A 13,282-nucleotide genomic window follows, 5' to 3' on the forward strand; every position below is an offset into this window, starting at 1 on the left:
TTCAACGGTTATTGTGATGTTAAAGAGATTGAAACTGTTTGACAAAACTCCTTTAACTATGCTTTAATGCCATTGAGCGCCGTGCAGGTTATCAAGAGCTTACTGGACTGTTTTGGGCTTCTACTTTCTGTTTCGGGTTCATTCAAGTGTATTCTTTAAATACGGATCCAGAAACTGGGAAAAAAATTAATAACCAAGTGCATGGATCTTTATCGTAGAAACGCATTCTTGAACTTTGTGAGGAATATACCTTTGTGTTAAAAACAGGAAGTACTTTGAAGTGAAATAATTATAAGATGTTCTGCATGCATGAGACAATTTGAAAAAAAAAAATAATAAAAAGGATCAGACGAAGCTATTTCTTTGTTAACACGTGTGCTGTTGATTTCCGAAAAAGTACCTACGCAAGTCCTTAAATCTGTCATTCCATTTGTTCACTGCAAAGATTTTGCTTTAAATAAAATCAATGACGACCAAACGCTTTAAGATTCATAGGTTGTCGTATTTAATTGTCTATGCCTTGTGTGACCTTTTGTTTTGCCAATTTTAATCACACGCGGATAACAGAATTAAGGATTAAATACTTCCGCATTGGTCCTAACAATTTCATTTATACATTTTTGGAAGAAAGCAAAAAGAAGCAGTTTCTACTTTAATCTCTTTACACAGATTTGTAACTCGTGCTTTTAATGCTAATTCTTCTGTTTTCAATATAAATGCTTGAGAAGGAATTTAAAAAGTTAATTTGTCGTCGAAAAGACTTGCTTGAATATATTAAATTCTTGTGTTTTGGGTTTTGCAATCAAGTTTTTCAAATTTACATTTAAAACTTAGCATGTTTGCTCCAAAAAATATCATAATCCCATTCATCGGTTTTGTCTACTGTCTTATCTCAATTTTTAACTGAATGCGTTTATTTTTAAGATACTTCTGGGCAAAAAGAAAAAAAAAAGCAACTAGCCCTTGAAAGACCTTAACAGTTTTTGCACGAAGAAATAAAAATTAATTTGGTATGACAAATTAATCCGTTCAGGATTCTTAGAAGGCGATTTTCCTCGAGTGAATAGTAATTATATTTTGAGTTATTGAAATTTGCGCTTAAGATTACTGCACACTGTGTTGTTTTTGTTTCCGCGAGCTCTAATTTAATTGCATAAGACATTTCAGCATATTTGAATACTTGTCTAGGGTGTCTTTTTTTATATCTAGACGCAAAACGCCTTGAAAGCCTTTTAAAAACGTACATGTTTAATTCTTTTTTAAAAGTTGCACTTGAAGCAATTGCAGTGAGCGAACGCGAGGAAAATGTCGAGTGAAGTGTCGGAGAGGAAATTGACTTTTGGTTTCCCACTGTGGTCAGAAAAGAGCAATTACAAGGACGTCAGCCAACTTAAGCTCGAAATAAATCATCGGAAGAGTAAATTGTTGTCGACATACGCGTTCGACATACGCGACATACGCGACATACGCGTTCGAACCAGTTTACTCTCCTCGCCGCTTGAGTGACCGGTGAGCAAATGAAACACAGGAAGCACTAGGAAAGGTTTCAGTCTTGAACGACATTTGTTGAATATTTTTGGTTGAATTTTTATTCGTGGTTTCACTCGAGCAAGGCACCTGCGCAATTTTTCATTTCACGACAGGACTAGATTTTTTTGCCACCGTCAGGTGAAGATAAGCATAGCACCTGTCTGCTTACTTCATCAATTATACCTCGGCATATTGACTGATATTGAAACTCACAAGCACGGAAAAGTATGTGCCAGTACCGTTTTAACTTCGACCTTTCGCTAAATTTAAGTTATAAAAATATTGTTGCCAGTTCAGTGACCGTTTCTAAAAGAAATTTAACGAATACTCTGAATTCTGACTTTCATTTTCGTTGGACCTGTCACAATAGTTTAAAACGCGGCTTTTCGTTGGGAATTTATTTTATTGTTGTAATTGAAATAATTCTTCTTTCCCGCGCAACGCACCTGTCGATAGTCACATGACCATTGAATATCGCCAATGAACAGACAAATGGCGTTTTGATATTTAACAATTCCTGCCAAGTTTTAGTAAAATGCGAGTCATCCTGTGTGCTTAGATGTAAACAAAAATATGCGTTGTTGTGAGATGTGAATACATTTATTTGCCTGAACACCTGCGCTGTGCTGTGACCAAGGTTGTTGCTCTCGCTTCGACCACAAACATCTTGTCTGTGGGTTATACCCTCGCTGCAACACAGAACATGAGTGATACAGCGAAAGCATAAGCGACGAATGTTCTCGTTTCGACACAGATTTCATCTCGTACAAGTTCGAAAACACCCTAACATGTTGGAAAGCGATATTTCGAAGCTGTATCCTAAGCCCAGAAGATCTTGTAAGTACTTAAATTTTATCCATGTAGAATTTTAATTCTTCTTTACGGCGAGCGAGCGCGGCACGGATTTTCCCACTCAAACTTGTTTTTATGACCTAGAGATTTCACAATTCAAATATTCTTAGATGAAATTATTGTTTCATTTGTATACCGTTTAAAGTACTTCAGTTGTTTGGTGAATTGTGCAAGTTTTTCCATGAATGTAACCTTAAAAATTGTTCGCATTATTTTGATGCCTCGATGAAGACAATTACCTACTTTTTGCTCAAGGCGCTACAGTCGTATTTCAATTGGAGTCATTTTCATTTAGGGCCGGAGAACAAAAATGTTTCTTCGTTTAAAAACGCAACCAAAATCAAGCTATAAAAGCTACTGGAACGAAATAGCATTGAAAATTAAGATTCAGAGGAAAACCATGATAGAACTCTTATCCCATCCTTGAGAAAGGTGGTCAATTTGAGTTTTAAATTCTACTTCTGGTTTTTGTTTGAAAATTTTATGGGCAAGTTAACTAATATATTGCGAGGGTGATCTTTCGCCGTTTTTATGGTTGGAGCGAACTGATCAATAACTTACTCTGATCCTATCCTCCTTTACATGACGAAAACGGTTCCAAAAATTCATAAATAAATGATACTACTCGTTAGATGTTAGACACTTTTTGCACCGAAATATTGAAGTTAATTCACGTTACTAAAAATCCTTTAAATTTTTAATGTCTCCACGGTTCTCTGATAAATGTGTATCATCAATAGAACTTTCCCGCCATTTTTTCCAGTTGATCGATTTTGTAATGCTCGCGTCTAATAACCATCTTTGTAAACGGTGGAGCTTAAATTTTTAATTTGGGGTCTTTTAGTGCAGTTAAATAAGAAGTTCACAAAGAAGTTTGAAAAATTAAATAAAATTATAAAATTTGGAAAAAAATTCGTCAAGACTAAAGAATCAACTTGAGTTTGAACCAGTTTGCATTTCGTAAAACTTCTGAATCGTGTACGATGAACGTAAATTGTAAAGAGCTGATTTTTTACTAACTGGTGATTTGGACGACATCACGTTTTCCAAAACTGTTGTATTTTCTACAATTATGGCTTATTTTATTTTCCGTTTGGTCGTTCGTAATTTCAATCACTCAATCATTCAATCACATTGTCATCAGGAGATGTCGTAACTTTCGCGGCGATTAAAAACCGGTTTCCTCGAAACCGATTATTCACGAAAAAATCTGGTATCCGGGCGACTCGTTGATCTCTCTGTCTTTTTGAGGTGTATATAGCTACGACCTTTAAAAACACGAAAACAGCATGCCTTTTGTTCATAGAAGGCTCCTGACAATACATTTATGCGGGCTGATTCAGTCGAAAACGTCATGTGACGGTTAATGAATACGAAAGCGAAAGCAGTTTAAGGCAGCTGAGCACATAAGACATGGTGGCCTGAATAAACTTGGGGTCGTCTGACTTGACTATTTCCGTTCTTGAGGCGCGAACTTAGGGAAACGTTCTAAAAGCTGTCAATCAGAGTTGTTATGGGGACGCAGATTAGAATGTTCCGGGGCGCACAGAAGCTGACAATATGGTTTTTGGTCGGTTTCTTAAATCATGTTTATCCCGCTTTTATTGACGTTTGCACTGAGATAATTATTCATGATAACTGTGATTTTAGCATAGTTTGTTATAGGCAAGGTGGTTAATTGTATGAAAGGGTTTCCAGAGCAAACGCGACTTATTGTAAATATGCGGCAGTATTGAAATGACACATGAAGAGTGTTTTCCAAGCAAGGAAAAAATTAAGAGTCTGAGGATGCTTTCGATTGACCCTATTCCGAAATAAGAATACGTGGAGTGACGATTTAAAACGGTATGTTTTGGCGTTTTATAGCAACAAGAACAATAAAAATATGTTCAAAATAGCATTTTAGAAGGTTTTTGACAATTTTAATGTGAATCCCCGTAAAAACGAAGGATTTCTAACTCCTATTCTATGTATTCCTATTCCCGGAATACGGTCAATCGAAGGCACCCTGAGACTGACAAAAAAAAAAGAGTTGACAGTTATCAGACGTCATAAAAAATGGCCCTTTTTTGGCCATGTAGAGAAAAATTTTATGACATCTTTTTCAAAACTTAAGAGTACTAGATCGTCAGATATTTGAATGACCGCTTTGTCCTCGAATGCGTGCTTCTTTATAACAAACGCTTGCACGCTTTGTTAGACACGCTAGGAAATCTTCATTCGAAGCCGACTCTGTCATAGTTTAATTTGCAACTAAGCCAGCTTCTATCGGTAACCATAACTACACGAAGGCCTCGGAAATATTTGATAATTAAATGGTGTGTTTGACTCATGTACTTTCTTCCATACGTATCCCACATGTGTGGTTCGGTTAACGGGCTTTGTGATGCGTCACTTAGTAACGTTATCAGTTAGTCGATTTCACTAAAAAGCGGCAATATTTTTTAATCGGCTGTTTAGTGTCATATCAATTCTGCAGGCAAACTACAATGAATGGCCACTTTCAGCGAAGAAAACGCCTCCGCAAAAGCAGATGTGGTTGATGAGTATGATTTTATTGATTCTATTCAACTTAAAACATCATGTCATTTGAAAAATTGCTCCCTCAAAAGTAAAAAAAAAAAGCTTTTTTATACCACACCACCACATTTAGGATAACTTAAACCCTTAATTTTGAACCTTAGTGCTTACCTTTCATTTTGAAATTTTCAGAAATTAATTTCAGAAAATGACATATAAAACATAAGCACAGAATGCAAGTTTACAACTTATAGCCAGTTGAGCAAATTGAACAAACATTATTCAGTATGATGCTGATCAATAAAACGTTTCTTGACAGGAATTGCTCAGAGCGACGAAGCCGCTAAAGTTCCAAACGTCAGCTTTCAAATGTCTTTACGGTGGTCAATTTTACCATATCAACCCAGTTGATAAACCCATTTCTGTTTCACTTCCCCAGTGACCCAGCCGCAGTTTCTCTTGTATCCATTTTAAGTTAAGTCTCTCTCGCACTTTATGGCTTACTCAGTCTCAGTACTATGAAGCCGCCTGAAAGCGCGCTCCTCGAATGAGTTTAACGGGAATTTCTGCCTTGAAAATATCGTACATTGCAAGAATGTTAAGACAAGAACAAATTAGCAATAGTCTCCCTGAATCGAATGGTCTATATAACTAACTGTTGCTTACACGGTGAATAAGGTAACGGCTCATTTTTACGTGGACTTCTCGTTGCGCAAACACGTGATGCGTGTACGTAAGCGGGTTACTGTCGTCCACGGGTGTGCACTTATTCACAGCTGTTTCGAGAAAGGCTGTTCAAAAGAAGCATACAAGCGTACGCGACAATGCTGAAAGGCATTATGGTAAACTGTCAGTTTGAGTCAACGAAAACATGACGGAACGTCACCTAGAAATTACATGCTCACCCTATGTTACTGACATTGTGAGATGAGCGAGTTTCAAAATTCAGTCAAATGATCCAGGCCATGAATTAGTAACAAAGGGTTAGGATTCACCGAGAAAGCATGATTCTGACGATTTTAACCTTACTTGATTTATGTCATGGTGGCGCAGAAGTCGGAGAAATGTACCAAAAACCGTGGCGCGCGTGCAGAGCCATCGTTTTTGCTAATGAACCCTTTCGTTTTTGGACGTGTTTTGGTAGCCTGTGCCTACTGCCACTTAATCAGCGCTATATCCTAAGAACTCTTTCATTCAAATAGCTCGCCACCGTAGGTTTTCACTGGACGGTCGTGGCATCTTCGATTCTGGGCGTTCCCTATAAGTTGAATTTGTTTTATTGAATATCTTCCATACTATCTTTCGGCATTGTCGCAAACGCTCTTACGCTTCTTTTGGACAACCTTTCCCGAAACAGCTGTGTATGAGATGAAGTTGAAATCATTCAAAGAGGTGCGACATAAAAGTGTTTCCCTGTTCTTTAAATCGATGAGAATGGCACTTATACACTCTCCATTTACAAAGATATTTTTTTACAACAAGAACTTCGCGGCTGAGATCAATCAAACTCTTAAGAATATGCCGCTAAGAACATACTCTTTAGGGAGTCAACAGAGTCAATGGAGTCAAATCTCTAAAACGGACAGAATCTTAAATGTATTCAAAGGAAGTTAGGGTTAGGGTTTCTTCAATGAAGACACCCTGAATGGAGAGAAAAACTCTGTTTGGGACTCTTAAAAAGGATTTGTTAAGTCCGGATAAACGGGACTCCAGAATTTAGGCTTTACATTTGACAGAACTGACTGGCCAGATGGACCAGGCCTGGGTTGCTCCAAACATGGTTTGCACTCACCAGCGTTAAATACCATGGAAACCTATAGGTTTTGATATCTGTTAACCAATGGTTAGCGCTAACGAGGCTTCGAGCAACCGGCCCCAGCCATTTGGAAGGACTAACTCTACAACGCATGCAAATTAACACACTTCGAGGATGATAAATACTCCCCCATGAGAATGCGAGGGATTATCACACAAGTGTTCCTTCAAATTGTTGCATTTCGTTTTGCAAACTGACGGGTCTGGCCGGCGAGTTCTGACAAAAGGAAAGCGCCCTAAGTTTCATTAGGGGCTTCAAGATTTGACGAAAACGTCACCTCAAAACACAACTTTGCACTATGGTTAGTCTTTTGCGGTTCTTCATTGTCGTTCAATGATGGCAAAGTATCCTAAAAATAAATTGGCGGTTTCAGAGTAAAAATAGAGAATAGGAGGTTTCCATTTGTATGCTCATGTTAACGTCAAAACCTCAGATTTCATATTGATTTCACGTTGTTGTTATGCAGCGAACCGCGAAAATATGCGCTAAAATTCGTGCCTCAAGTGCAGAACAATTGTTTTTCCTCTTTTGAACCTATGATATTGGCGACTTTATAATCTACGACGCGTTGGTCAAAAAGAGCGCCACAAAACGACAATATCACTTGTTAAAAGAGGAAAAATAATCGTACTACACGTGCGGTACTCTTTTTAGACAAATATTTTTGCGTCACTCTTCACAACAACGACGTGAATTCGATTTGAAGTTTTGACGACAAGGCGAACTTTAATACAAATGTAAATCTTTCATTCTCTATTTTTAGTCCGAAACCGCTCGGTCTATTTTATTTTTAGGATACTTCTTTGCACCGGTTGAACCTCTCTTTGCAGGTTAAGAATTTTCTCCTGCACGCTCTGTAATAGCTATGTAACTGGGTGCTTTCTGTCAGTTTGGGTTACAATCACGTTATCATTCGTTTCTTTTTTTCACGGGACGTTCGGGTTTACATTGAAATGACGTGCCTGTTGAGTATTTTCCACTGTAAAGAAAGTATCACAGACAAAATAGGAACTCCTTCCCATTCAGCATTGTGCACAATGCTTCAGCACCTTCAGCATTGTGCAAAATATTTTGGAGAAACGAAGACGGACGGCACAAAACAATCATATCATCGATAAAAAGAGGAAGATAATATTGTTGCACACATTTTTGTTCTACTTTTGAGGTTTTGCCTACAAATGCCAACCTCTCAATCTCTATTTTTACCTTGAAACCGCTTGTACCCAATTTGATAAAAGGATAATTCGACCACATTGTCACCGTACGACGTGAACAAACTAAAATAATCACTTTAGGCCCCTTCCACACGAATCCATATATATTCGTTTGAAAATGCAACTTGTTTTCTCCGTTTTCAAAAAACATTCGTGTCCACATGTAGCGTTTTCCCGTCGTTTTAGCTCGTCCACACGTATACTGTGAATAACCCGATGAAACCCGACTGCGCATTCTTGACGCATGAGTATTCGTTTTTACGATAACTATTTGGGCTAGAAAGTTGTCCCACCAAGCGCTAGCACGTCCACGTCTAACCCAAAATCGTCGACGTCTTGGCGGGCAACCACCAAGTCGTTTCAATCTTTCGCCTCGTTCGCCTCTTTACACCGGTAGTGAAAGTAACCTAATGACGTTTTTGCCGCCTTCAAGAATAGTTAGCTTGAAGAAACAGCAAAGCTAAATTTGCTTGAAAAATGGCACGTAGGTTTGAAATAAGCCCAAGAATTGAAGACAAGTGAGTGAAGCGCCTGTCCGCCACCTTGAACAATAATATTGCGCGGAGTGGATTGGAACTGATAGTGTGACGCCGGCGTTTTCGAAATGTTCCGTTTTTGTCCGTCCACACGTACACGCGAAAACAGCCTTTTCAGGAAGTTCCACTCTGGAGCGCGTTTTTGAAAATTCCGTTTTCAGTGATCATTTTCATAGGATACGTGTGAACGGAAGACGTATCCGTAAAGAAAAAGTAGAGGTGACATTTTCGTCGCCGTCGCCGTCATAGATCGTAAAGTCTATTTTACAATGCAAAGAGAGCATAGTTTGATGTGTCATCATTAAAACATGGGCATGGGTCATTAAACTCTTCATACTACCATTTGAAGGAACAAACTGGCTTTTAAATGGCATAGTCGGTCTGCCCGAATTTGATGCAGATTAAGCAAACTGAGTTTGTCAGGTATTGTTACGATATGTTAGACAGTTTTCTTCGCCAAGGTTCTGAAATTTGACTCTTCAGATGATCTGTATTGACTTGCCTGACTTCGCTCTTGTCTACCTCCTTGTCTGACCAGCTTGTTCGGTGTTGATAAGTTAAGTGCTCAGTTGCATTAACAATCCCGCGGGCAAAATGTCTTGATGATGAAACGAAATGGTTGCGGAGGCGGTAAGGAAATTGAAGGAAACCACTTTCAATATTGAATCCAGACAAAATATTTTCACTCAATTTATTACTTGAGCGTTGCCATCATTGAAAGCTGTGGGCTGGTCGATATCTGTCGATTTATCTCGTCTTAGAGGTCACTTCAGGGGATTACCAGGTAAATAACCAACTCACATCTAACGAGATAAGAAATATCATTTTGATGATTTCTGGGGCGCTAAGGGTCGGATTGTTGTCGAATTAGAGAGAAAACAAGTCGATGACCTATCCCTTCTCCTCTTCGAGTGCGCGAGAAAACTGACATAGACGAAACTGAAAGAGTTGCACTATAATACATGAACTTGTGTGTATGTTGTCAAAAGGTTTTAGTTTCCGCCGAGGCGAGGCGTTAGTCGGTTGGCGCTCCTGTAGGCGTGTGGATCTCCCAATCGGCTTTTAGTCGTATCTTTACGGTTTAAGTAACCTTGGAGGTCCTTGGATAACAGTGCTAATCTAAAATTCCAACGAGCCTCCAGTCATTCCGTAATTCAAATACATGTCTCTAATTAGTATATGCAAAAGAAAATGAGATTGTCTCTTTATGCAAATAGAATGCCTTTTCGTTTCACTTTGATTATGAGTAAAGAAAAGTTCAGCATTGTATAATTTATTTATTGTAATCGTATAATGAACTTACCTATGCAAAACTGAAACAAATCTAAAGCATGCCGGACTATATTTGGAAAAGACAAACGCCACTTAGTTTGAAGCCGTAAAACCCGATACTTTAATAGTCGAATCATTTAATTCAAGAACAAAGAACTCTTTATGCCTTCAGTACATCTGCACGTGTTTTTAGATTACGTGAGAATTCCGCAGCTCTATGTGGAAGTCGGAGGAATGCTACGGTAAAATCATTTCAGTGGTACACATGGGTTATTGACCAAGCGTGAGGTCAAGGTGGCTGGATATTGGCCAAGTTCTTTTTTGCGTGTTTATGGAAAGGAAAGGAAAGGAACTTTATTTGTCTAGTCGTTCTAGTGGAGCACTAATTGGGGACATCATAAACCGATATTAACAATCAACGTAAATCAAGTCAAAGGTTGGTTTTTGAGGAGAGGGGAAAACCGGAGTACCCGGAGAAAAACCTCTCGGAGCCGAGAAGAGAACCAACAAAGTCAACCCACATATGACGCCGAGTCTGGGAATCGAACCCGGGCCACGTTGGTGGGAGGTGACATTGAGGCCACAGGCCACATTGGTGGGAGGCGAGTGCTCTCACTGCGCCATCCCCGCACCCCAAGATGGACCCAGACGGCCGGCTTCAAACCGACTGAAAACCGACTGGCGTTTGTCTTTTCCAAATATAGTCCGGCATGCTTTAGATTTGTCATGGATAGGGAAGTTCACTATGGGTCGAGGAAAACCGATCCATAAAAAAAAGAACGAGCCCAATATCCAGCCGTCTTGACCGAACAAGCTTGGTCAATAAAGCATTATATGGGATAAAACACCAAAAAATGATCTTGCTGGACCAAGCGAGATATCCCGAGCGGGCAAGATAGCTCCATCTTGCATGCTCGGGTAGCCAATCAAAGAGCTAGTCATATAATAAAGATATCTTATTGGATGTTTTGGTGTGTAGTATCACTGAATATTTTTATGAGTTGTGCTGTATTTTGACGAGCCTGCCAGGGCGAGTTAAAATGCAAACAACGAGTAGAAATACTTATCCATAGTACACTCCAAAACATCCAATAAGCTATTTATTATCCAACTTCTTTTTGGACTAAATTTTTAACAAATGAATTGTAAACAATCTAGAACGTGTGACAGATTTGTGCGTGTGGGACAACGTCAGCAACTAAACTAGTCTAACCGGTTTTCTACTGATACAATAACCAACTGTACAAATAACTAACTGTACAATATTGTGGAATATTTGTACTCGTTTCGTGCGTTTGCTGTACAATAACTAATAAGCCACTTCGAGAAATACAATAATACTCTGTTTGTCCCTCCTAAAATTTTGCATAAGCATTGTTTGCATTTTCTTCTAGGACAATAGTCCCAAGAGAAAATAAAAACAATGCTCAGCTTATGCAAAATTTGGGGGGACAAACAAAGAGTATTATGGTATTTTCCGAAGTGGCTATACAGTTGGATCATAAATGTGCGTACTGCATGCGTGACATCATACATGTTTTCTTATATATATGTTATTTGCCAGCTGAGAGATCCGTATAGCAAACAGCTGTGCCGGATCGAGGTCTTGATGATGCAGCAGCTTAATCAAGACCGAGGTCACAGTTTTTCCCTATACCGACCGAAACTTATTGATTTTTTTCCTCTCTCTTTCCCTTCCTCTCTGAAATCACTTTTTAAATTGTTGACTCGCGCCGCGCTTGATAGCGAATGCAGTATTGAAGCGACTCACAAACTGAACGTTTCAAAAAGGAATAATTTTATTTGAATTCATTTACAAAACTCTCGTCTAACAAAAATTAACTTCTGTATGAAAACATATACGGTGTCAAAAAATAATGGAAATTTAATCATCACACAAGCTCACGCAGCTCAGTAAGGCTAGGATTCCGCCCGCTCCCGAAACCAATCAGATTGCAAGATTTGTTGAATTCCGCCCTCTCTCGCACTGAGAAAAAAATAAATACGGAATATTGAGACTTTGCAATAGGGCACCTTCGGTTGTCATTTCTTTTTTAAAGAAATACCAAAAAAAGCATTCGGGGTTTTGATATGAAAAAAAGAAAAAAAAAACTTATTTAGAGTTTAGGGCCGGTTGCTCTCGAAGTGGAAGCTGTTGACGGAGAGAAGTTAAGAAATTGTCACACATGTTTTCATGAGAGCACAGATGCAAAGCATGAGCCTTGCTCATGTATTTTCGGCTTCTTCTCAAGTCTGCCTTGCTTCACAATAAGGAGTTACACGTGCATGCCTGTACCGCAGAATTGTTAGTCGATACACCTGCAGTGTTTGACGTTTAATTTTCTCAGCAGATACTGCTTGCCATTCTGCTAGTAACTTGAATTGGTAAACAAAGATAAACCAACACTCGTTGAAGTGGGCCGCATGGGCAGATGTGAGATTTGAGATGGATTTTGGTCAGGAGGTCACATTTTTTGAAAGCAGCATTGTGTTTTGGCACAAAACAGTATTTGTCTAATTTCTTTAAAATACGTATACTGTCTATCAAGCAAACTTTGCCCGTAATGCTCTCGTACATTCCTCAAATGATTCGTTCAGAACAGAACACTGTCCTGTACCCAATCACAACTGAAAAAGACTTGTTTTTAGATGGTAACAAACAATATTAATACGCAAAAAGAGAGCACGTTTTCTAAAAACTGCATCACAGCTCCGCAAGACATTTTCTGACGTCGTAAATTGAAATAGGTCGCGTAAAAAGCCTTTAAACAAAGCCCACGCGGTTCTGACTAAAACCACTTCCATGCGCAGGTGCAGCGCATGGTTGTCGTGATCGATACACGACCAACGCAGAATTCATGTTTGCCCCTTAGGAGCCGGAGGAAACAAACAGCTTAAAAAATGGCAGCAGTGAATTGAGAATCATGCCTTCCTGTCTAACATTCCGCCTCAAGGTAGTTACGAAGAGACAAAGTTCATTTTGCTCGTAAAAGAGATAAAGATTAATAAAAAGAGGAATCGCTGAGCTGTAGCTATTCTGACATACTTATACAAAGCGCCTACAAAGGGCCGTTTGAAATCAAGTCAGTTGATCACCTTTCATCGGAAATAGATTTCACTTTTCGATTGTCAATCAAACGATGTTTTCATCGGAAAGTTGAGTGTATTTTTGTTTCGATATGACGATTATATTTGCACTTGTTTAGTGTTACTCGGCGAGAGTGATCTTTTGTCGTATTTTCGTTTCTTCTGACAAAATCAAATTGGTCAATATCAGTATTTTAAAAACAGATTGCAAAAAACAAATTTCAATAAAAAACTTTAAAAACGTTTTGTTGAAATTTGTTTATTGAAACCTGTTTTTAAACTTTGGTCTATACAATACCAAGCTTCCCTCACCTCGTCTAACTCATTAGCAAGTATCTTGCATACGTACATGCGATAACTCATGTATTACTTTGAAATGTTTGGTTCTTCAAATCATAAACCTCAAACTTGGAAATGGAATATCAACGAGAAACACTACCTTGTTTATCATTGTA

At 38.7% G+C, this 13,282-nt stretch overlaps 1 protein-coding gene across 4 annotated transcripts in view; it reads left to right on the forward strand.

The window, feature by feature from the left end:
* The first annotated feature begins 2,110 nt into the window (after window positions 1–2,110).
* LOC137997030 (protein CBFA2T3-like) overlaps window positions 2,111–13,282 on the forward strand; it is a 33,074-nt gene continuing 21,902 nt past the window's right edge. For 2 of the 4 annotated variants that reach the window (XM_068842742.1, XM_068842733.1), the window contains exon 1: window positions 2,111–2,367. In XM_068842742.1, coding sequence (XP_068698843.1) covers window positions 2,265–2,367 — 103 coding nt within the window. In that variant the 5' untranslated portion in view covers window positions 2,111–2,264. Of the gene's footprint in view, window positions 2,368–4,900; window positions 4,929–9,227; window positions 9,253–13,282 lie in introns of those variants that run through there. The other 2 variants (XM_068842767.1, XM_068842777.1) reach the window with 2 other exon arrangements.

The sequence above is a fragment of the Montipora foliosa genome, chromosome 1, assembly GCF_036669935.1.
Source record: "Montipora foliosa isolate CH-2021 chromosome 1, ASM3666993v2, whole genome shotgun sequence".
Taxonomy (NCBI): Eukaryota; Metazoa; Cnidaria; class Anthozoa; order Scleractinia; family Acroporidae; genus Montipora; species Montipora foliosa.